The sequence below is a fragment of the Gymnodraco acuticeps genome, unplaced genomic scaffold, assembly GCF_902827175.1.
Source record: "Gymnodraco acuticeps unplaced genomic scaffold, fGymAcu1.1, whole genome shotgun sequence".
NCBI classification, from domain to species: Eukaryota; Metazoa; Chordata; class Actinopteri; order Perciformes; family Bathydraconidae; genus Gymnodraco; species Gymnodraco acuticeps.
This window is the reverse complement of record NW_022991738.1, coordinates 253555-278371: the sequence shown is the minus strand read 5'-3', so window position 1 is coordinate 278371 and position 24817 is coordinate 253555. Positions and strand designations below refer to the sequence as shown.

At 46.3% G+C, this 24817-nt stretch overlaps 1 protein-coding gene across 1 annotated transcript in view; it reads left to right on the top strand.

Moving 5' to 3' along the window:
- Nucleotides 1-1006: 1006 nt before the first annotated feature.
- Nucleotides 1007-24817, top strand: part of pappa2 (pappalysin 2) — a gene marked incomplete at its 3' end in the record, with an annotated part of 68673 nt that continues 44862 nt past the window's right edge. The window contains 4 exon segments of the mRNA XM_034199103.1: nt 1007-2332; nt 5679-5911; nt 6811-7038; nt 7171-7769. Coding sequence (XP_034054994.1) covers nt 1366-2332; nt 5679-5911; nt 6811-7038; nt 7171-7769 — 2027 coding nt within the window.

The following is a 24817-nucleotide window of genomic DNA, read 5'->3' as shown; positions in this document are numbered from 1 at the left end:
AAACGCAAGTGTGAGCCCCCCCCCCCCCCCCCCCCCCCTTGCAACCCTCTCCTCCCTCCACCACCTCCACCGCACTTCCCCTACCGGTGATGTCAGGGCGGGCAGGGGCTTCTTGATAATAAAAAAAACCTTTAGACGAGAGAGAGAGAGAGAGATGAGAGAGGAGAGAGAAGAGGAGAGAGGAGAGAGGAGAGAGAGAGGAGAGAGGAGAGAGAGAGAGAGAGAGAGAGAGAGAGAGAGAGAGAGAGAGAGAGAGAGAGAGAGAGAGAGAGAGAGGGGGGGGGGGGGGGAGGAGGGGAAGAGGGAGAGAGAGATGGAGGAGTGAATGGAGGAGGATATTACTACTACTGCACGGACCGATGCAGAGGAGCAGCAAGTCATTCTGAGGCGCACACAGACGCACAACAAAAACCAAGAGGAGCTGACGCGCAGACGCCGAGCTATGATTTAATGGACTAATATTAGTGTCCCCTCTTTTAGAAGGAAAAAGCTTCTGCTCAACAAGTATGGTAGCTAGTTAAGGACTGGCACTTTGCACTGAGTTTGGAGTGACTTTTCTTTTTTCATTATTCTGATTCACCTTGCAGCCATATTTTGGATCAGGACGCACTGAATGATCCCGCTGTGGTCAGGTAAAAAAGAGGCTTTATTCAAAGTCAGTGTGGATTGAAATGATCAGATTTCACCTGATTTATTCCTGGAATTGAAATCTGCCCTCTTAGGTTATAAAAAAACCCAATTCTGTTTCTCTTTATTTCAGATTTGAAATCAGCCTGACGTTTAAACATAATTGTTTGGCTTACTAAAACGCAGAAAGGAGTTTTATAAATACACATTTTTTTTCTAGAAGTAAACAGAAACTTAAACACGCTACAGATATTTTGCGGAACACACAGATGTAAAGAAGGCTCGTGCAAAGTGCATAACTGTGCTGCAGCTGCGTGAAGAAAGGATTTGGATGAACTCAGAATCAGAGAAAATAATATCTTCAGTTACTAAACGTCTGCTTTATTCAAAATCAATACAAAACATATACAAAGAACCTCAATATCCAATAAGTTCAAGAATGTGACAACCTCTTTCTTTAATTGATTCATTTCGAATGCACTGATTTATTTTACATTTGATTATTTTTACAATTTGTTTACCACAAGAAATACATTTTCTAATTCGGTAGCCTAAACAGATGTTTCTTTCAGTAAATATACACAAACAAATCGAATAACCACAGTTTGGCGAATTGGCGTGAGACCTCTTGCTGCTGACCTGGAAAACAGAGGCTGACTTTTTAAGAGCTAAAACGTTTCCCCCCCCCAATTGGTCTTCAATAAAACAACGACAAAAACCTGTTCCTAACCTGAAACAATGTTGTTCATCAGACTACAGGCTATATTTCTTGTTTTCATCACTAACACGTGGCTGCTCAGCCCGGTTCGCTCCGATGCAATGAGCCGGTACAAGCGCAGCATGGTCCGGCGGGCAGACAGTGAGCTCTCCAGGCTAGCAGGTGAACCCTGCACCTCGTCCGGCGTCTGGAGGTCCTTGCGGCAACCCCGCTCCCTCTCCCCGTCCCAACACCGCCCTCCAGCGGTCCGTCCGAGGACACACACGAGCCGGAGAGAGCCGTACAGTGTTAAGAGCGCTCCTTCGGTTTGTGAGGGAGGGTGCAGCAGGTTTGACACCGGGGTCCACCGGGTCGCTGCCGCGGGGGAGGATGTGGTGGAGAGTGCTGGGGACGGATATGATACGGTTACCGGACGGCACTTTGAGGACAGCCACACAAACGACAAGCGAAAGACAAATGATGTCAGTGAAAGCACCACGCAGCAGCCCGGAAAGCCTCTCCTTAAAGACCCCGGGAAACCCGTGTCCTCCTCGGGCCACACGAAGCCCTCCCGCAGCACTCGCTCGAGGGTCACTCGCAGCCTCGGTGGCGCGTCTCCGTACGAGGAAGACGGTAACTCCAGCTGGGAGAAAGTTTTCCCCGACAGCTCAACAGATTCCAGGGGTCTCCTGGTACTTTACAGGCTGCAGCAGGAAGATGGAGACCAGCAGTCCTCCACCGGTAACATTGAGGATAGTACCGAGGACTACTCCGGGGAAGTGGTGGAGGAGGAACAGCCCGCGAACATGCCTGTCGGGAGTTCCCTTCCCTGGGGGAGTCCCTTGCCAAGGGTGCCCCCTTCCTGGATGACTGCCCTGTACTTCAGTGGACGCAGGGAGCAGCTGAAGGTGAAACCGGCTGCAGGGGTGGAGCTGCCGAGGGCCAAGTTCAGCCTGGAGCTGTGGGTGAAGCCTGAGGGAGGGCAGAGCAACCCTGCAGTCATAGCAGGTGGGTGAAAACTGAGCATGAGCTGCATGATAGACACGAACTGATGTGGAATGTACATTGTACAAGTAGCACCAAATTACTCAAATAGACCCACTGTACTTAAATATTCTACACATTCAATGCACTTGTATTCTTATCTTACTTAGGCATATCTCAATTGTATGCAATTGTATACCTATTCTCCACTACATCACAGAAGCCAATATGAAATGTTGTAGTTTATTACTCCGACAGCTTTAGTTACTTTCCATATTACAATTTTACCTACCCTTTTAGTCCAGTGAATAACAAGTATCTCTATATCCCCTAAACTGAAAGATGACATGTTTAAGTAAGCAATAGTTAAAATTAGCAGAACTTTGAACATTCTTAAACATACAAGGCAACAGTAAAATGAGTCCCAAAATACATCCTTTTAGTAGCCTAGTCACTGTCAGGGAACATTCTACTTTTCTTTTGGTACTTTGGCACATTTGCCTTGTAATATTTGATACTACGAAAACTAATAACTAAGGTTTGAAAAGTAAGATGTTGACTTTTACTGGGTGTGTTCACACTCTGGTTTTACTACTTAAAATATCTTAAAACTTCTCTGTGTTAGTAAAACTCATATCTGGCTTCTTACTAAAGTTCCCCCCTGGAAGATGTAAGCAGAGTCTCATGACCGCACACTGTGTTGGGGATATATGCCCCATGACAGAATTTGGGAGATATATTCATTTATTTTTCTCCAAGAACACTTTCCCAATCTGAGAACTATACTGATCAGTATCAGAAATTGTTTCTCTTGTCTGCTTGTTCTTTCCCAGTTCTCAAGTATCCTAGATTATATTCTGACACTTATGGTGCTGTATGTTATTGCAAATAACTTGTGACAGCTATACTATATCTACTAACCCTAATAACATTAGGGTTTTCTTTTTTAACAGCAATCACTTGTGCTGTGTGACGTTAGTGTTAAATGGCTTCCAAGAAAAAATGAGCCTACTTTTCACCAGAAAGGTCAAACAGAGTTCAACCAGGATTTACTCTGTTTGGTGTTTACTGCCAACATGGTGACTCAAGCAAAAGAGGATTTGCTCAGTTTTATATAATTACTTTTGTTGATGATTGTCAATTCAATGTGTTTGGGTTTAGGAATCTAACAGGGTTAGACTTCTAAAGGTCACTTGTTGTCTTGTTGTTTGTACATTTCATTCTGTTTTTGTCATGTTATTGTATATGTTACAGTGAGTGCTTGAGAAACAATGATATTAATGAATTTCCTCACTACTATGTATTGATTAATGTACTTTATTTTGGCCAACATTTATGCTAATGTCTTAAATGATATTATTCGAAAACTGGTTCAAATGAAGGCCCTTGATGTGATGGGGCGACACATGCTGAGAAAGTAAATAGTCTTAAAAAAGGATTGGTTTTTCAAATGTTGATAAAGGTTAAAACATTTGACAACTTGCCTAAATGTAGAACACTTGAGAATTCAAACGCATTTCATGCATTAAAATACAGTTATTGTTAAAATATAATATATTTTACTGAGGGCTTCCTGGTAGTGAACAACCTCAGAAAATGATCGCTCAACTCTGGAGTTTTTTTAGCTTTACAAAATATTTGCCTTTAAGCCCATTGTTTTGGTTTTCTGGCCTTGAAATTGTCTTAAGAGGTTTTCTCTATGACTTTCATCAACCATGTTTCAAGGAAAGAAAAGAACATCTCTGACACCACCACCAAGCGCCAAACTGCAGAAATATTAGCGCCATACTAATATCGGAGCAGCTTAACAGCCAGAGGTTTCTCTCCCCTGTTGGGAACGGAATCAGAGTCAATATTGGACTTGCATTGCCAGAAACATGGCGCCAAGTGAATGCTAATGTTGCTTCCAGACTGCTTAAGGTGTAAATAGCCAATTGTTTGCTGACATATTTGCAATAACAGTTTTAGAAAGACATTTTATGTTAATATTGTGTTTTCCGCTATTTCCGCTGCCCCTAACTGGCCCCCCAAAAAATATAATGCAGCTTTAAAACATTAGTTCTTAATGGAGACCAGGAGAGAGATGAATAGTATCCTCAAACTAATATTTGTGGTATTGCAAATGTCTCACAACCTAAACACCACATTTTCCCATAACCTTGATGTTTCGTCTTGCAAACGCAGTGTTGTCACTTTTTTGGCAGTTTCCCCACGACCATCTGCTGTTGCATGAAACACAGAAAACTTTAGCTCAATTTTGTTTCATTTAAACAACGCCCTCCTCCTGGTTTGTGCCAAACTTCAACAGATTTCCAAGGAGATTAAATTGTGAGACAGACACGTATCACCAAGAAGTTTATATAACTGCATTTGTGAATTTGTCACCTTTGGATGATTGATGGTTTATTTAATGACTTAGTCCAATATTTTAACGTTTAGCATTTCGTGAGTTACTGTGGATTAGTGATGTTGCGTGATAAGTCGATTTTAAACGTTGGTGCCCTTGCTCGTCTGTGACCCAAATAGAAGTAAGTTACAATTATTGGTAGAATTATTATTACTTAATGAATATACACATTTAAATAACATATTGGCTTAATTTGCACTGAATAAGAAACAATTCTTCATTCAGTTAGCTAGTTAAGATGAACAAAGACGTTTTCAAATGGCTAATACAATTGGCGCAACATTTTAAGTTTATCCTTATATATTATATTGTGCTCAATGTTTCTGAGTATGTATGGATAGATTGTATACATGTATTTGTTTGATTACATTTGGTAGTACAATGTAATCTAATTAACTTGGCCCAGCTACTGTTTAGCCTCCCAACGACAGCTTTCTTTAACTGAATGAATTGCTTAACCATGATCCTGGCTCACTTCCGAAAGGATATTTTGTTTTAGTTTTCCCACTTCTCACACTCGCGCACACATAGTCATGTAAACATATACACATGCTCATACAGTAGAGCATTAAGGAGGGTGAAGGGGTTCCCTGACCCCACGCTGTCCCAGTGAAACACATCTGGGGAGCAGATGTGGATCTGTGTGTGTCTGTTGCAACAGCAAATGAAAACACAAGGGCCTTGCCCTGGCTGAGAGAAATACCTCCGTCCTCCCTTCCCTCTCTGTTCTCTCTTACTATATCTGGCTCTGTCTATTCTCTGGGGTCCCAAGTCCTCAGGACCGCAAACACTTGGAAAGATTGCTTGTTTGTGTGTTTATTTGTGTGTTTTCATAAAGGCTATGAGCTCATTGTGAATTAGTCCTTGGACCCTGCCAAATAATAATTGCTTTATTGAATTTTACTGGTATTCTTATTAAATAATATATATTATAATATATTTTACTTTCCCCCTTTCCCATAGGTGTATTTGACAACTGTTCCCATTCACTAAGTGAGAAGGGCTGGTCGGTAGGTGTCCGCACTGTGGAACCCGCCAGTGCCAAAGACGCACGGTTTTACTTCACGCTTCGCACAGACCGAGCTTTAAAATCCACCACTGTCTTAAGCCACCAGCGTTACAGAGCCAACGCCTGGACTCACCTGATGGCTACTTACAACGGCCACAACATGACCCTGTATGTTGATGGAGCTAAGGTGTGTGATTTGAGTGTTTTGGTGGTCGAACTTTGGCTCACATTTTGGTCATTTACCTCTTAAGTTTCAACTCAACAATCACTGAAATACCATGATGGTATATTGACATCACAATCCAAGCCCAAGGTCCACCTACTAGATTTATCTGGGTCTTTCACCAACATCACATGGACTTTATTTTGTTTCCCAAGCTACATAATCGTCTTTATGCTTAAACGTGACATAGATGTATAGAGAACAGCTACTTAGTTTGCTTGTCAACAGATCAGTCTCCATGACAACTGAGCAAACTCAAACTCATGAAGACATAGTTACGTGGTTGAAAGCCTAGAAAAAACTAGTATGCAGATCTTTAGTTTGGATTATTTTGTCAAACATTTCTGAGGTCAAGATGACCTTTTTTCTGAAATGCTTATTTATTCATCATCCAATTTATTTCATGCCAGTTTCAGAAAAATTGAAATAGGACAGAGCAAGAGACTATATTAGCTTCTAATTTTGCCATTCTCAATTGATCAATAATTTCATTTTTTTGTAACAAATACAGTGTTTGAATTATCTTGGCAATGTAGTTGTTTTTTGGATAGCTCGCCTTATTAATAACAGGCTGTAGTGTTAACCAATCAGAGCATTAAAGGAATAGAGAAAATATGTAAAAGGCCTTAACTTTGTTGACAATCAGATGGAGAGCTTCTCAAGTGACATGTAAAATCAGCAGCTGCAAACCCTGGGTTATGTAATGCTAAATATGTACTTTTTAGGAAGTCAAATCATTTTAGAAACTTTTGATTAGAACATAACTCATGGTATTATGTTTGTAACAATGCAAGGGAGAGACATTTATTTTCTGCCCCTTTTGAATTGTTTGGCTGTCATTTCTCCCCTGCTTGTCCTTTCAGGTGGGAGAGAGCAGTCATCAGTCGGGGAATCTCTACAGTCCTTACATGAAGACATGCAGAACCCTATTCCTTGGCAGTAACCAATCGGATCAGGGAAACAGCTTCAGGGGCCACATAGGGGGTGTGGTGTTGTGGGGCTATGACCGCTCTCATGAGGACCTGCTAAAGCGGCCACTTCAAACTGATAAAAGCGAGCCATTGGTGGCAATGTGGGCTGACTTCACTAATGTAATCAACTATATCTCTTTTTTTTCCCAAAAAATAATTTTCCTCTCAAACTTGTCCCGTGTTTAGTTGTTCCATATGAAAACTGGTCTGGTTTTAGTAATAAAATGTATTTATTTTACTTCTTACTTTGAGGTGGAACAGCTATGGACTCCTAACAAAGTTGGCCTCCATCCAACAATCATCACCACTCCTGTCCCTGAACAAGAACTTGTATCCCCGTTCCTGCCGCCACCCTGTGGCCTGACACCCTGCGACAACACCGACATCATCTCCGGCTACAACAACAACTGGCAGCTCCGTGCTAACAAGCAAGTTCGCTACCAGATCGTCAACCTCTGCAATGACTCTGGTGGAAATCCCACCGTGTCTGAAGCCCAGATCCAGCTCCAGCACCTGGCTCTAACTGAGGCATTCCGCCCTTACAACATCACCCTGGATCTGAGCGTGCACACTGTCAGAAACTCCAGCTTCAGAGAGCGGTTTATCCTCAGCAACTGTCGGATTGGGAAGATTGGGAACCGCAAATGTGACCCTGAGTGCGACCACCCGAGGACAGGCCATGACGGAGGGGACTGCCTTAGATTGGGACTCTGCTACAACTGGAAGAGACAGGATGGAGTTTGTAACATGGAGTGCAACAGTATACACTATGACTACGATGATGGAGACTGCTGTGACCCGGGGGTCACTGACGTCCTCAAGACCTGCTTCGATCCCGAGTCCCCTGACAGGTGAGGTTCCAAATGCTCTAACGTGTAGTTTTTTCTTTTTGGTTTCTGTTAAAGGTCACCTATTATGCAAAATTGACTTTTTCACGTCTGTTATACATAAACATGTGTCCCCTCTGTGTAAAGAGATTCTGAAAATGTCAGGAAAAAAGATTTGCTCTTTTTGTCCTGATCCATTTATATAAAAACCTGTCTGAAAATGAGCTGATCAGATTTTGGCCACTTTATGATGTCATAACAATGTTTTGGCTTGTGTAACCATTACGGCCCGTCCACACAGCAGCTTTGAACAAATCTTGAAAATCTTGGAGCTGGGCGTGTCTGACAGCTTGGGGATTTTTTGCGAGCAACACGACCAACAACCAATCACATGAATCTCCCGCCCCCGACATACAAAGCAAAAAAAAAACGGGGATTTTATGCGAGCAATATATATATATATATAAACTCCCCAAACAGGCGAAAACCTACCAGTTTCACCCACTGTCTCTGGCACCTCCCTCCATGCCTGGTTCCTCCGGTTTGTATCCCGGTAAATAGTCTGGTCGTAAAGAACCGGGTGATTTGCTACCGTAATTTCTCGTTTGGAATATGAGGAAATGAACTGCGGTCTGGCTCTCCCTGCTTACACGCGGTTTGATTGGCTAGAGCTTCTACTGTCAGATTTGCATAAACGGGTTTGATTGGCTGACGCTTCCAGCTCAGTTTCAAAAGTTGAACATTGCTCAACTTTTGAATCCTGAACATCCTGGAAATCCTGGAAATCTTCGCTTCGCTCCCCCACAATGCAGTTCGGCGACAAGCGAGGAAAAGTGACGTCATCCCCATTCAAAGTCAATGGGCAGAGAAGCGTTGGAAGCGGTGGAAGAATCGTCTAAAGCTGCTGTGTGGACGGGCCGTTAGCCAATCACCAACCAAGGTAATCCCCCCCCCCCCACCTTATCACTTGAATCTCCTCCCAGAGCACCGTTGTGTTATTTTTAACCAAATCTCTCTCATGCGGCTTTCACACCAGCGCTTTTCCCTTTCTAGCTCCGAGCGGGAGCTTTTCTGGTTCAGCTCCGGTTTCCCTTTTCTGCTCCCGCTCTGTTCACACCGCCCAGAGCTGCTGCTGCTGCGTCATGACGTCACCGTTTACGTGCCTGCTTCATAAAATCCAAACCGCGGAAATCCCTCACATCGACAACAACAACAATGGCCGATTGTATTGAAGCGCTGTTCGCTTTGGTTATCCTCTTACGAAACAACATGGAAGGCATCGGACGACTTTACAAGGGACGACTTTACTTGGAACTTTACAAACATCACATGCGAAATGCAAGACTTCTTTGTGGTCTTCAGCATCAACGACGAATCTGCCCCTGCCCCCGCCTCGACGTAAGAGAGACGTAAGCGACGCCGCCTCTTAGCTCCGAAGCTCTTGCCTCTAGACCGACAATTTTTTGGAGCTGGAAGTGAACCGGATTCCGGAGCTAAGAGGCGGCGCCTCTGCGGTGTGAACAGGAAAAAACGGTACTTTTCAGGCTCCAGCTCCGAGCCGGAGCTGAAAACGCGTTGGTGTGAAAGGGGCATCAGAGGGGCGTGGGGAGTAGCTCCTTATTTTCATCTGAAGTAACAGACAGAGAATCAGCACTTTTGAAACAGGGCTGAAACAGAGGGGTTTATGGGATGCTACAATGCATGATCTGTTTGACATTTCGAGCCAAACACTTCAGAGACATGTTTTGTATATATCTGAGACCTATAATATATTGAGGAAAAACAGTATAATAGGGGACCTTGAAATTACTTCGAATGAAACTTAACTCTTTCTGCAGATGTGTCACAGTGTTATATTTGTACATAAAGGGAAAATAAACATTAGTTGACAGGGTCTTATTATGCCAAATTGTACTCTAGATTGTACGACTTAGCTCAATTGACTTTTGCTATCAACTTTTCTCAACTTCATTTTTGCATGCAGATAGTACCCCCTCCATTTAGTCAAATTTAGGTTGAATGTATATAAACAAAATGTGCGGTCGCTATTGACTATTGGCTATAAAGCAATTGTTGATTTGTACACAATGTCCCTTGTTGTCCAAGTTATGATTTCAGTTTGTATTCTCTCTGACCACTGAGCGGTCTGCAGCGTTATTAGTATCCGCACAGCTCACTCGGAACCTGAAATTTACTGACATTACTGTCTTAGAGGATTTTAAGTAAATTGTTTCCAGAAGTATGTTGTTGCATGTCCCATAATTGTTTTTGAATATACAGTAAACTGACCAGTCCATTTATATGTATCAATGTATATTAAGACAGGAGAAAAGTGTAAAGGGCTACAATGTAAGATTGACAGAGTGGTGAAAGCACCAGGGGGATACGTATATCAGCCAGTCAGGAGAACATGTTTTTCCAGAGGCAAGGAGAGCATAAACTGCCACTAATTTCTCCCCATGAGGTGAATATCTGCTTCAGCACGCTAAATTGTGCTTCAGCAGGGATTTGCAATGAACAGCTCAACATGCTACATCTACAAATTGGTACTCTCACTTTCCCCAGTGGTTTTAAACAGGGCTCTGTGAAGTGGGGATGGTGGGTGAAGAGGCCAAAGTACACACTTATTTTTACTAAACAACTAGAGCGGGAGCCTGCTGTCTTCTATTTGGTCTGACAGACAGGCTCATGCAGAGTTCCAAATAGTATGCATGAAGTCTCACCATGAAGTCGTCGGCCCAGGCTCTTAAAGACCCCGTTCTTAATCCAAATTGTAACCACAAGCTTTACACTTGGCCACTGGGAAACAGAACATGGGAGCGAGAGCTATTTTTTAAAACGATTTTGCGCTTGGTGTCCAGAGTTGACAGAGTGTGACAGCTTAATGCAAAGATGTATTCATGTTTTTTAAACTAGTAGCTTTTTTAAAGGATTACAATTTATTTTGTCATAATCCAAATCCCAACGTTTCAATTTAAGCAAAGATAAACATTTTCTATCTACATAACACTTATTTAAAATCACAAATTGGATATTTATTCCTTATTCAACCCAATTCCTTTAGCTTCAAATCATGTTTATTATTAACAAATATGAGAAAACCTTTGTTGTAAAGTAATTTCATCTTCAGCTGGGCTATGAATAAAGGACACACAAAACGTGATATATGCTCAAGCGTTGCCTTAGGCAGAGGTCATGACCTTGGGAACATTTGATTTAAGATTTGGAAATGCCTACTGTCTTATTCATAAATAATACCAACAGAAGGTTATTGGTATTTCATTCTGTCAATCAGGAACTTGGTTAACCAATACCCAAGTCCAAGTAACCATTGCAAACTTAAACTGTATATAAATGACTGTTGGGTTTTACAAAAGTGAACTAGTGGAAACACAATTATACTATTGTATGGGAAATTGAAGATTAGCTTCTAATTTATCCACACTGCCGGTAGCTTTATGTATCGTAGATGTCACAGTTCCTGCAGCGATCTCTTTTCCTCCATTACGTAGTATGGTAGTATAACCAAATGCTACATTCCTATGTTATTTCTCCTTGAGAAAATAACAAGGAGACATCTAAGAGGGGCCCCAGTCCTAAACAAATCGCTACAATCCGTTATGTCTGTTTGTACTTTTTGCTGACGTATGCATCAGCTCAAAGATGGCTAAGCATGCTTTTGAACAGAAGATCAAAGGCTTACATAATTAAAGTAATCTGAAATTCATAGCTTTTACCACCATCCTTAGCCAAAACACAAGGTGCCATTGAGCAAGGCACTTAACTTTCAACTGTCAAGTTATACTGGACATCTCTAAAAGGCCAGCATTAGGACTGTGCAGCTTCCAGGTGTAGATTTGAGCAGCTTTGTGAGTGCGAAACAGGCTGTTGCTGGAAAATAATCTGGTGCTCTGTTGACTCTCCCTGGAGGACAAAGGCTTCAATTAGGTAAAAGTTAATCTGCATCTGTGTGGTCTCTAATGTATGTCTTATCGTCTCACAAGGTTAGTGGGATAGACCCAGTGAGGCAGACAGGAGAAAAGTAGGTTCGGTACATGTTGTGGTCAGATGTTCCCTCGGCTCAGCCTGGGCTCGGTAACCCACAGAGAGGAGATGGACACTAATGAAAAAATATTGGACAGCAGACAGCACTCTACTCTGTTGTTTTGCACAAAACGTCGGTCTGGTCCTTGGCCTGAATTATATAAAATGCTCCGTAATTTATTCTAGATTTACTTTGATGGTTACTGCAAAGAATATTCAGAAAAAAACAAAGGAAAACGTATCCACCACACTTACCTTTGGGTAATAGCTGGAATCCGTTTTACTTTGATATATGACAGGGAACTGGAGAGATCAATGTAATGTGTTGATTTTGATGTGTGCACACTTTTATAAATCATGGCTCTGGATTTAATCTGGTTTCATGCAGAATCTTTTTGCATGAGAGACTTCCATAAATAAGGGCTCTGCTTTTCAGATTTTCAAAAGCAAAGCTCCAAAAGTTACAGTGTGTTTCACGATATTCATGTTATGTCACGTTTTTATGTCTAGGTTTGAATGTTTTGCTGTTCTCCCTGTCATGTTTTCCTCCTGGTTTATTGTCTGGTCCTTTTCCCTGTGTTTTTCCTCCTGTCATTAGTTTCCCTGGTGTGTCTAGTTGTCTGATTGTGTTCACCTGTGGCCCTTGTGTTTCTCCTCCCCTGCCCGGCTGTTTCTCGTCTTGTGATTACCCCTCCCTGTATTTAGTCTTGTCTCTTCCTGTGTTCGGTGTCGGTTCATTGTTTTGTCTTTCCTGTCTCCCTCCATATTGGTCACGGTCAGTTTTGTTTGTTAATGCTACCTTGTGCTACTTGTGTTTTTCCGTACTATGTTTATCAGCTTTTAAATAAAGCTCGTTTTTGTTTCTAGACCTTTTACCTTTTTATAGTCTGCATTTGGGTCCTACCTTTTCCGCAAACCGTAACAGAATGAACCGACCAATTTTGGACTCAGCAGACTTTGATTATTTTGCTCTACAGGCGGAATGTCTTGGGTACTCTCTGGAGTACATTTTTTACACTTGGAATAACGTCTAATCTAGACGGGGTAGAGGGGCTGCATTGAAGGAGGCACGTCAGGAGGTTGCTCGCAAGCCCTGGCTCAGGAGCATGTTACCTGAGTGGCTACAACTTTTCACAAGTTGTCCTGAGGACTTGTCCGAAGCCTCTAACCCTTTCCTGGGGTATAACCAGGCCTTGGGAGTCCCACGGATCCTCCAAAGAATCTCTAGGAGACGCAAGACCAAGATTCCAGCCCGTGCTCCAGTGGTTCCGGTTCCAGTGCCGGCCCACACAGCCATGTTTCCGGCTCCAGAACCGGCCAATACAGCCATGGTTCCGGCCCCAGCAGCCATGGTTCCAGCCCCAGTCCTGGCCCCAGCAGCCATGGTTCCGGCCCCAGTTCCGGCCCCAGCAGCCATGGTCCCGACTCCAGTTTCGGCTCCAGTACTGGCTCTCCGGCCGACGCCAGCTCCCCGTGTCCTGTCGGCGTACTGGCCAACGCCAGCTCCCCGTGTCCAGTCGGCATACCGGCCGACTCCAGCACCTCGTCTCCTGTTGGTTCTCCAGCCGACGCCAGCTCCCCGAGTCCTGTCGGCATACCGGCCGACTCCAGCACCCCGTGTCCTGTCGGCGTACCGACCGTCTCAAGTCGCCTCTCGAGTCCCCTCTCCAGTCACTTCTCAAGTCTCCTTTCAAGTACCTTCTCGAGTCCCCTCTCGAGTTCCCTCTCAAGTCTCCTTACAAGTCAACTCTCGAGTCCCCTCTCAAGTCTCCTTACAAGTCAACTCTCAAGTCCCCTTTCGAGTCTCCTCTCGAGTCTCTTCTCGAGTTCCCTCTCGAATCTCCTCTCGAGTCCCCTTTCAAGTCACCTCTCAAGTCCCTACCCAATGTTCTGGTCCGTTGGAGGTTCCGCTGGGGGTCCTGCCAACTCCATGTCCTGTCCCGTTGGAGGTCCTGCCGACTACTCTTCTGCCTGGGGTCCTGCCAACCCTATGTCCTGTGCCGTTGGAGGCCTCGACATCACCTGTCTCGCCGGGGGTCCTGCCCACTCCTTGTCCTCTTCCGTGGGGGATCTTGCCGACACCTGTCCCACCGGCTCAGGTTCCTGTCCGGTCGACACCGGCTCCTGCCCGGCCTCCGGAGCTGTCTGGTCTTCGCCCTCGAGGCCGGCCCCCTGACTCTTCCTGCCGCTGCCTTCGCCCTCGTGCCCGGCCCCCTGGGTTCGCCCGCTGTGGCCTTCGCCCCTTTTTGGACTCTGCCTTGCCCCTGGGCCGTCCGCCGGAGACCCCCTCCTCGAACTCTGCCTTGCCCCCGGGCCGTCCGCCGAGACCCCCTCCTCGAACTCTGCCTTGCCCCCGGGCCGTCCGCCCGAGATCCCCTCCTCGAACTCTGCCTTGCCCCCGGGCCGTCCGCCCGAGACCCCTTCCTGGTCCTCGGCCGTGCCCTGGGCTGTCTGTCGTTTTTGTTTCTAGACCTTTTACCTTTTTATAGTCTGCATTTGGGTCCTACCTTTTCCAAACCGTAACAGTTTGTTCACTTCTAAGCAGTGATGTTACTGCTTCAGTGAATCTTGCCAGAGTTCCTGTCTATAAGCCCCTGACCTCCCACTAAAAACAACATGAGCAGCCAATACACAGGAGACCAGAGTGTAGTAAATCTGGGCTCAGTGGACTTACAGTAGTGTAGGTCTTCTGGAAAGGTCCTGACCCCAGCTTGTTGGAAATCCTTATGTGTGAGAGTGCTTCGACATGCTTGCATGCATGGGTGTGTGGGGGTCTGGATCGCAACTTTCTCAGACAGGGAGAGAATTAATGTGAGGATGACATTTTGCTGGCATTTACGGTGCACTGGACAATTTTTATGTTCTGGATCTGGTTTTTTGATATCCAACTTCCCTCTTTTCTCTGAGCTCTTGGCCAGGTATTCCGATTGTGGGACCCTATACGTGTGCAGCTGCTGCTGGCCAGTACAAGGCCAGATTTTTTTTTCCAAGCCAGTTGCTGTCACAACACAAACTTGTTGTTAAGAGCCAATTCTATATAGCTATGGCCAGGTACACTAATAATTCTGGCATTACAAGAAGGGCCGGGAAGGAAAAGCTAACAGAAAGAGAGGCAAGGGTGGAGACTGGGTGGCAGGGGACATTACGCTCATTAATGCTGAGACACATGTTGAGTATTTGCTAAAAGTTTGGATTTGTAAAACCTGGACAGTGCATTTGTGTGCAAAGAGGTCCAGGCAACTCCCCTGAAAGAACAATCTTTTTCTAACATTGTTTGACAGTTACCGTGAATGTGAATTTCAAGTTTTATTGTGGTCATGTTTTATTCAATAATAAAAACACAACTGCAATGTTTCCCAGAACATAATTCATTACAGAAAGGGTCATTATTTCACTTTTGTTGTCATTTGGGAAATGCTATGCATGTCAAGCTTTCTGTTCTTGCATGACAGTTTAGGGAAGAAATGTACCATACATTTGTGGTATCACATTTACCATCAACATTCATGGTAAGTTTTTAAACAAGTGGCTTTTGATTTCAGATAAAGGGTAGACAACAACAGATTGGCATGACAACTGACGCTAGCAGATTTAATCAGCTGTAGCTAGCTAATTTATTAAGCTAGCATTTGTTCCATAAGTTGGTTAAACATCTCCAGCTAACTTTTTAGTGTTTCCAGCTGATTAGTTTTAAATGAAGAATGCTGTTAAATGTTTTTAAATGTGCATTTGATGGCTATATACGAAATATGGGTTGCTAAGGTATAAACAAATCTTGAAAGAGCTGCTAACTTTACTGTTAACTCTCCACCAATTGTGGCTATCATTTTCAACACAAAGGGTTGGTTTCAGGAAAAGGTATACACATTGTACACTTAAAGGCTGGTTCGACTGGTTTTCAGTATGCACTAGTACACTGCTGCACTAAAGAAACCTGCACTGGTTATATATTACCTGTGAGTTCTTGTGTTTTCCTCTAGTACTGCATTCATCAAGCCCTGATGAGGAACTGTTTAGATTGTAGATGCTTTTGTTTTCTCTATTTAAACATGTAACATTGCAGTGCACAGTGTATTGAAGTTAAGTATATTATATATCAAAAGGTTTGCTTGCTGTTTATTTTAGAGTCTGTGTTCTGATTCTTGAGGTTTGAAAGTAAAATACAGCTTAACATGGTGACAGTGCTAATGCTTACACTGCTGTTGATTTACACAGTGTTTGAATTGCCCACAAATGTTTATTTTGGTAAATCATAACTTTGGTTTTGGGCTCACCTAAATGATGTAGAGCCATTCATTTTTTTGCCAGGTTAGACATCCACTGAGGTGTCCTCTGAGTCTCAGAAGTTGAAGACTCAACTCTTTAGTGGTCAGCTTTCTGTCATTTGTAATAGCACAGCCCAAGTTGATGGATACTGCATGCAGCCTCAGCTAACCTCAATGCTTTAGTAATGTATTGAGAGCAGGGTTTCCCTGAAGCATCTTAAATCTTAAACCTCCTTTATTCAGGCAAAGTGCCTGAGGAAACACATGTCTATTTACAGTATAAAACACATGCACTCAGGGAAGGATTGCTTTAGGGGGAGGATTACACACATGCAGGACTCTGGGCTGTCGAGTAACACCTTTGGACCAATTTAGAGGCAGAGCACTTCACTTAATGGTACATTGAATGTAATAGCATAATTGGGATACTTTTTCCTAATTTCATCCATCTATATTTTTCCCAGCTGAAAGCTCAGATTTTCAGTCACAAGCTCACCTGCGTTTCCTTCAGGCTGTTGGAACAGTATAAGCAGCACTAAGCCAAAGCTAAAGTGTTTAATGAGTAATTCTATGAATTATATTTTGATGGAAAAAAAGTTAAGAAAAGAGCGTGGTTAAGTAATATTCTTAAATGTAGCCCTAAAGCTGAGCTTGATCAAAAGCATAAACCTTAACTTATTTTTCAGAAAATCATCAGCATACACTTTAAGTGACTTAGGTAAACATTAAAATATGGCTTTGTAATTTTAACAAAGTAAGCTGAGAGACTAATCCATTACATTATAATAATTGAAAAACACTTAAAACCACAGCTTTGCCGGTGCAAGATGAAAGACTGAGAGACTTTACAAACACAATTATGTATGATTCATACATTTAACAATATGTATTAAGTATGAACTGACATGACCCAGCGCTATATTGATGCACCACTGGACGTCTTGGCACCGTTGATTTTTATTACCCTGTACATAAAGCATACACTCAGTCCCAAACACTGAGAGCCAGATTAAAGGCAGGCTTTTTGATGAAGCAGTTGTAGTGCTCCAAAAAAGCCATAGGAGGCTCAGCTAAAAGCCTAGTGTCTGGCATGCGTACTTTGGGCAGCCGGTGAGACCCCACTGCAAGGTTCTCAGACTCAGTCAGGCTTAATGGTGATGGGTGCAAAAGCTTTTCCAGCTATAAAAGCAAAAGGAGAAAAATGACATGTGACATCACTGCAGCCAGGCAAAAACAAAGTCGGCTTCACACATCAAAGTGCCTCCCGGGTAATTTATCACAGTCGGAGAGGGAAAGAGGTAGGGGGCAGGGGGCAGGGGGGTAGTGGTTTGAAGTACCCTGACCAATTCAAACAATTATGATTTGAAAGTAGAGGGCAGAGGGAGATGTTGATGGATTGAAGCAAACTGTCGTCTTCTAAGGACGACATGATTACATGTTTTTAAATTCACTCATACAATAATATGTTAGCAGAAATACTTTTTCACATGCTTAAAGAAAGAAATATTTTGGGGAATACACTCATCATTTTGGATAGATTTTAAGTTGTTTATCTCTTTGCATGCAGTAGCATTTGGTATAGCCTAGCATAATAGCTAACATGTCTCCTATGCTAGATATTTAGCTTAACAGAATCTTAACTCCAAAGCTGCAAAACAAATTGTAGCCTGTACAGTACTGTAGTCTACTTGAACTTGGGATTTAAATTAAAGGACCCAACTATAAACCATAAAGCATCTAAAACAAAGCATCAGCAACAAAACTAACATGAGAAGCTAATCAATCCCAGTATATGATGCCTACAGTGTCCTGAAAAGAGGTATACTCAGGCAACATAAGTGAACACATGTGTGAGTAGGACATGTCTTTGTGGCTGTAACAGAAAAAAAACTGTTGTCTTTGGGAAAGATAACTATGCAAGACTGAAAATACTGACCGAAAATGTTAGTTACTTGGTAAACTTATATTAGTTACGGCAACAACTGCACGAAGCACCTCAGGTGTCCTCTCTCGTTTGGAAACGTTCTAAGCTAACTCTGGAGAAAAAAAATGAACTACACTGAACAAAAATATAAATGCAACACTTTTGTTTTCGCTCCCATTTTTCATGAGATGAACTCAAAGATCTAAAAAAATTTCTATATACACAAAATAACCATTTCTCTCAAATATTGTTCACAAATCAGAAAAAATCTGTGATAGTGAGCACTTCTCCTTTGCCGAGATAATCCATCCCACCTCACAGGTGTGGCATATCAAGATGCTGATTAGACAGCATGATTATTGCACAGGTGTGCCTTAGGCTGGCCACAATAAAAGGCCACTCTGAAACGTGCAGTTCTCATTCATAACACTCCGTTCGATGTCTCACTATGGGATGCGCCTCATCGCGGAGCAAACAGAAGCATCAATCTCATTACGCCAATCCTGATTGGCTGGTGATCTTGACCTCAGCGTCAGGGAATTCACCCCCTATAAGTAGCTTGCGCCACGACGCATGCGTCATTCAAACACCTCTTCTCGCTTCAGAGCACATCTCTATAGTAGCCGGACAAGCTTAACGGTCCACAGACTGAACCCAAATATAACCATTTCGGTCGACGGGCACTCGCCGGCTACTCCTTCTGCTTCGCAAGAAGACGGTAATACTAACGCCAGTTAGTATTAAAATCGACCTCGCCGTTTCTTTCCCCGGAAAGTAAGGTAAGGTTTTGATTTTTCTCAAGCTAGCTACGCACCTGTTGCTAGCTAGCTTCCCCTTACTACCGACACCACGGTAGCGAGGACGCTTTACTTTTTCTCTCTCACGGAGGAGAAAAGGATTAGAAGTATATTGACACACCAGTCAATATTCTTTGAGAACAAAGGACCCACACCGTCCCTTTTTCTCCGGATTAAGGACGGGTTGGTAACACTTTTTCTCTCAACGACGTACCTGTTACGAGCGGGTCCTCTCCACGCCACGAGGCGAACAAGATGGACGCCTCTCCCCCTCACACCAGAGGAGTCAGGGACTCGGAGGCTCGGTCATGCGGCTGCGGGTTGAAGATAGCAGGCACATACTCACACCAGGTCTGCTCGTCCTGCCTCGGGCTGGAACACGCCCAGGAGGCTATCGACAACCCCAGCTGGTGCGGGCCTTGTGCCCGTTTAATCTGAAAGAGCCTCCACCGACGGCTAGCACACCAAGCTAGCTTGTTGGAACAGGACTCCCTCATGTCCACTGATTCGCCGTTTGGCAATCAAGACACGGGGGCGTCCGCCGCAGAGACTGAGCCCCTCACTGTGTCGGTCTGGGGCTCACTAACAGCGGCAGCTGCGGAACCGGGATCCCATGCCGTGTCAGGCCGGGACCCGGTGGCAGCAAGAGACGCGGGAACGGAGCCCCACGCCTCACCAGGCGGGAGCTCCCGGCGAGACCTCACTATGGTCTCGCCTGCAGAGGATGTCCTGGAATTAGACTACATGGAGGAAGAAGAGGACACCTCTGAGTTCCTCCTGTCTCATTCGGATGAGCAAGAAGAAGATATCTTCATGTCATCGGCTCAAACGGCAAAGCCGGGAGCGATGGCTACTCTCCCGGGCGATAGCACACCAGCTTCGCCCTGTCTGAGCATGGACCTGCAGGCCGCGTGTCAGCGCGCTGCGTCCAGGCTAGACATCCCGTGGCCCGAAATGGCCAAGGAGACCACCAGGTCCCGTTACGAGGGGAAACATTCTCCCCAAGCAACGAGGACAAGGAGGCAACTCCTCCCGGTCTTCCCGGAGATGTTGGATGAGGTGTCGGTCTCGTGGAGTGACCGACCCTTTAGCAACAAGGCCCCAATCCAGGGTGCCTCCTCCCTAGACTGCGACGGTATGGAGAGGCTCGGCCTGCTCCGCATACCGCCGATGGAACTGCTGGTGGCAGCCCACCTCCTACCGAGGATGGGCCCGTCACCAAGCAGGAACCCCACGCTGCCAGCGAAGGTGGACCGTTTCCAGTAGACCATGACTGAACGGTCCTACAGAGCCGCAGCGTTGTCCGCCAGGGCTCTGAACGTTTACCAAGCGGAGCTCTGTGAGGATATGTCGAGTAATCCTGGACCGGCCGTTCTGGACGAGTTGGCCGCGGTCACAGACATTTGTCTCCGTGTCCAACGCTGCGCCGTCCAGGGCACGGGCAAAACAATGGGGATCATGGTGGTGCAGGAAAGAGCTAGATGACTCAACCTCACCAACCTCCCAGACCGGGAAAAGGAGGATGTGCTTGACATGCCCATCGTTCCCGAGGGGATTTTCGGCTCCGCTCTTGCCTCCATGCAGAGGAGATGCGAGTCGAAAAAGAAGGAGGACGAGGCCCTCCACCTCTGCCTCCCTCGAAGGGCCCAGCCGCTGCCTTCGCAGCGGCAGCCCTTCGTCCAAGCTGCCCCGAACCCTGCTCGGTTCAAAATACCGAAAACGCAGAGGTCGCAGTCCGCCCCGAGTCCCCAGCCCAGGCAGGGGACGAGGGCGAGCTGGCCTAGAAAATCTCCGGTTCCGGCTGCAGCCCAGGCGCAGCCAACCTAGAATTTCGGCCAGCAGTCGAGGAAGAAGAAGCGAGCGGCGTGACAGCCCCTCCTTCTCCCCTCTGTGACAGAGCTGGAAGTCTACGGTTCCCCAGCTCTAAATGTGTTCCCGCCGCCTCGAGAGATGCCTCAACACCATCCTCAAGTCCGCATAAACACATGTCACACACTTATTGATTTTTCTGTCATAAAACATTTTCCGCTGACGCATCCAGGCTTCGGGCCAAGGGCGCAGCTCGAAAAAATGAAAAGAAAAACAATAAAAACAATAAACAGTCCGTCAACTGTTCCCCTTCTGAGAGCAGCTACGGCCTCTCTCAAAGGGCGGACAATTGACGGGTCTGTGAAGGCACCACCATCACGCGCATGCGCAGTGCCGGCTGCGGCTGTAAAGGCACCACCGTCACGCGCATGCGCAGTGCCGGCTGGGGTCGTGAAGGCACCACCGTCACGCACATGCGCAGTGCTGGCTGGAACTGTAAAGGCACCACCGTCACGCGCATGCGCAGTGCCAGCTGGGGTCGTGAAGGCACCACCGTCACGCGCATGCGCAGTGCCGGCTGGGGTCGTGAAGGCCCACCGTCACGCGCATGCGCAGTGCCGGCTGGAGCTGTAAAGGCACCACCGTCACGCGCATGCGCAGTGCCGGCTGGGGTTGTGAAGGCACCAACGCCACGCGCATGCGCAGTGCCGGCTGGAGCCGTAAGGGCACCACTGCCACACGCATGCGCTGTGTCGGTGGGGATTGTCGAAATGGGGCACCACAGTGCTCAGACACTGGAGGGCCCCATAACACAACAAATAGAGACTCAGAGGGGAAGAGACGTGACATCTCAGCTGGCTCTAAGGAGCATACAGCGGGAGATGCTCACGACATCTGCTCTGGGTTTTCAAGACAGTTACACGGAGCTACAGACTCCAAGTCACCGTCACCCCCCCTCGCTTCTCAGGCATTCTGCATTCGCAGGCCCGAGGAGAGTCAGCCCATATTATGGAGAGAGAGATTCTCTCAGTCCTAGAAAAAAGGGCTATATCTATTGTACCCGCCGAGCAGAGTCAGGGCGGCTTCTATTCCAAGTACTTCCTCGTTCCCAAACGGGGAGGGAACGGAATTCGGCCAATACTTGATTTGAGGGCTCTGAACCAATATCTAAAAAGATATAAGTTCAGAATGCTCACTCACACATCTCTGCTGCGGCTCGTGCGACAAGACGACTGGTTTACATCAGTCGACCTGAAAGATGCGTATTTTCACATCCCAGTATATTACCCACACAGGAAATATCTGAGATTCGCATTTCAGGGGATCTGTTATGAATACAGAGTACTCCCCTTCGGTCTGTCTCTCAGTCCAAGGGTGTTTGTACGATGTACGGAAGCCGCGATAGCCCCGTTAAGACAACAGGGTATTCGCCTGGCGACCTACCTGGACGACTGGCTGCTTCTCGCACAGTCGGAGCAGAAGGCTGTTACGCAGACAAATGTCCTCGTAAAGCACCTGCTCAACCTGGGTTTCATAATAAACACAGAGAAGAGCATGTTGTGCCCCGCGCAGACTATACTCTTCCTGGGTTTACGCCTGAACTCAGTGCCCTTTTCAGCTCGCTTGTTAGCGGAAAGAGTGAAAGCTTTCAGAGCTTATCTCGCTCTTTTCCAGCTGCGCAAACATGTTCTCTTCAGATCATGCCTGCGATTGCTGGGGCTCATGGCGTCAGCCATCCTGGTCGTACGACTGGGACGCTTACACATGAGGGAGTTTCAGCGCTGGGTGGCCGCCCTAAAAAAAAGCGCCATGGCGCGCGGAGAGTGATGGTTACTGTGAAATGCGTAATGACACTGCGCCACTGGCTGCACCCGACTTTTCTAGTACGAGGTGTGCCTATGGGTGCTGTCCTTTCACGGAAAGTGGTCACCACGGACGCATGTCTGACAGGTTGGGGAGGTATTTATGAAGGTCGCCCGGTGAGGGGTCTCTGGAGCAGAGACCTCCAGCGGGCGCACATTACCTGGAGCTTTTAGCGGTGTTTCTCACCCTAAAACGCTTTCTGCCTTTCCTCAGGGGACATCACGTCCTCGTGAGGACAGACAATACGACCACAATATCGTATATTAACCGCCAAGGGGGTTTGCGTTCTCTCCAGTTACACACACTGGCGCGCAAACTGATCCTATGGAGCGGTAGACGTCTCCTCTCTCTGAGAGCGACGCACGTACCGGGAGTGATGAACCTCGGGGGAAAGATCTACTGTCCAGAGGTATACCACTTTATGCAGACTGGACTCTACATCCAATGATTGTGAACCAGCTGTGGGTGTGTTACGGCAGAGCCGCGGTGGATCTGTTCGCATCGAAAGACAACGCTCAGTGTTAGCTGTTCTTTTCGATGCACGATCTAAATGCACCGTTAGGCGTGGATGCACTCGCGCACGATTGGCCCCCGGGCCCTCTGTACGCGTTCCCACCCCTGGCTCTGATACCCCCAACTCTGGCCAGAGTGAGAGAGCAACGCCACACACTTATCCTGATATCTCCGCACTGGCCAGCTATGCCATGGCTGCTGTGCAGGCAGCCATGGCAGCTCCCACTACGCAGGGACATACTGTCCCAAGCGGGGGGGGGGCGATCTTTCACCCACACCCAGAGCGCTTAGCTCTATGGGCCTGGCCCGTGAGTGGTACAATCTGAATACAGTGTGACATGAAGCTGACCCTGGCAGCTGCCAAGCGAGCCAGTGGCACTCATGCGCTATCTGTACAGTCTTCATGCACTCAGTTCGCCCCAGGGCAAACAGAGTGTGGTTGAAGCCCAACCCTGCCTTTATCTTAAGGCGGTTGGTTCAGGTACCACATTTGACATTGAGGCATCCTCCCCACCACTGTATTCCTCCGGGGAACAGCGGCCGGATTTGCCGTGTCCAGCCCGTGCTTTACGCACGTACAGGGACAGATCAAGGGTGCTTCGTCATAATGACCAACCCCTTGTGTCCTGGGCTAACCCTTATAAGGGCAAGCCTGTTACTAAGCAACGGCTCTCCCACTGGTTTGTGGAAGCAATTGCTTTGGGGCCCATACAAGTCAGAGTTCGGGTCACCCTCGGGTCCGCGAGCTCTTTCGACTCAGGGTCTGGCTGTATCCTGGGCTCTGTCCAGGATGTCGCCCATCCAAGACATTGGTGCAGCGGCGAGCTGGTCCTCGCCGCTCACTTTTGTCCGCCTCTTAACAGGCTGGACGTTCTGCTCCCAGTGTGACTCAAGCAGTGCTGGGCACCTGGTTGAGTCAGAGCTCTACCTGTTAAGTTCTGGTTGGTTTGGTGATTTTCGAGATAAGCTCGTCTGACAATACGGGAGCTACAATTTCCCATAGTGAGACATCGAACGTAGTGATATGAATGAGAACTATAGGTTACTTACGTAACCCCAGTTCTCAGAGTAACATGAAGTGAGATGTCTCACCAGACGGCCCTCCTTGCTATGGTGAAGCGAGAAGAGGTGCTTATTTTTAATGACACATGCGTCGTGGCGCAAGCTACTTATAGGGGGTGAATTCCCTGACGTCAAGATCACCAGCCAATCAGGATTGGCGTAATGAGATTGATGCTTCTGTTTGCTCCGCGATGAGGCGCATCCCATAGTGAGACATCTCACTTCATGTTACTCTGAGAACTGGGGTTACGTAAGTAACCTATAGTTTTGCTTTATTGGAGGGGTCTGGGGGGGTCCGAAAACCAGTCAGTATCTGGTGTGACCACCATTTGTCTCACGCAGTGCAACACATCTCCTTCGCATAGAGTTGATCAGGTTGTTGATTGTGGCCTGTGGAATGTTGGTCCACTCCTCTTCAATGGCTGTGCGAAGTTGCTGGATATTGGCAGGAACTGGAACACGCTGTCGTATACGCCGATCCAGAGCATCCCACACCTGCTCAATGGGTGACATGTCCGGTGAGTATGCTGGCCATGCAAGAACTGGGATGTTTTCAGCCTCCAGGAATTGTGTACAGATCCTTGCAACATGGGGCCGTGCATTATCATTAGGGTTGGGAACCGAAACTCGGTTCCAGATGAGAACCGATAAGAAAATGCCGGGTACCGGGTACCCATACAAAATACACAATTTCGGTTCTGCTTAACGGTTCCTAAACGCGGTAGACCCTGTATTCCAGCGGGTCCGTCTGCACCGCGGTGCTGCGGTGACCCGGTGGAATACAGGGCGGACCTG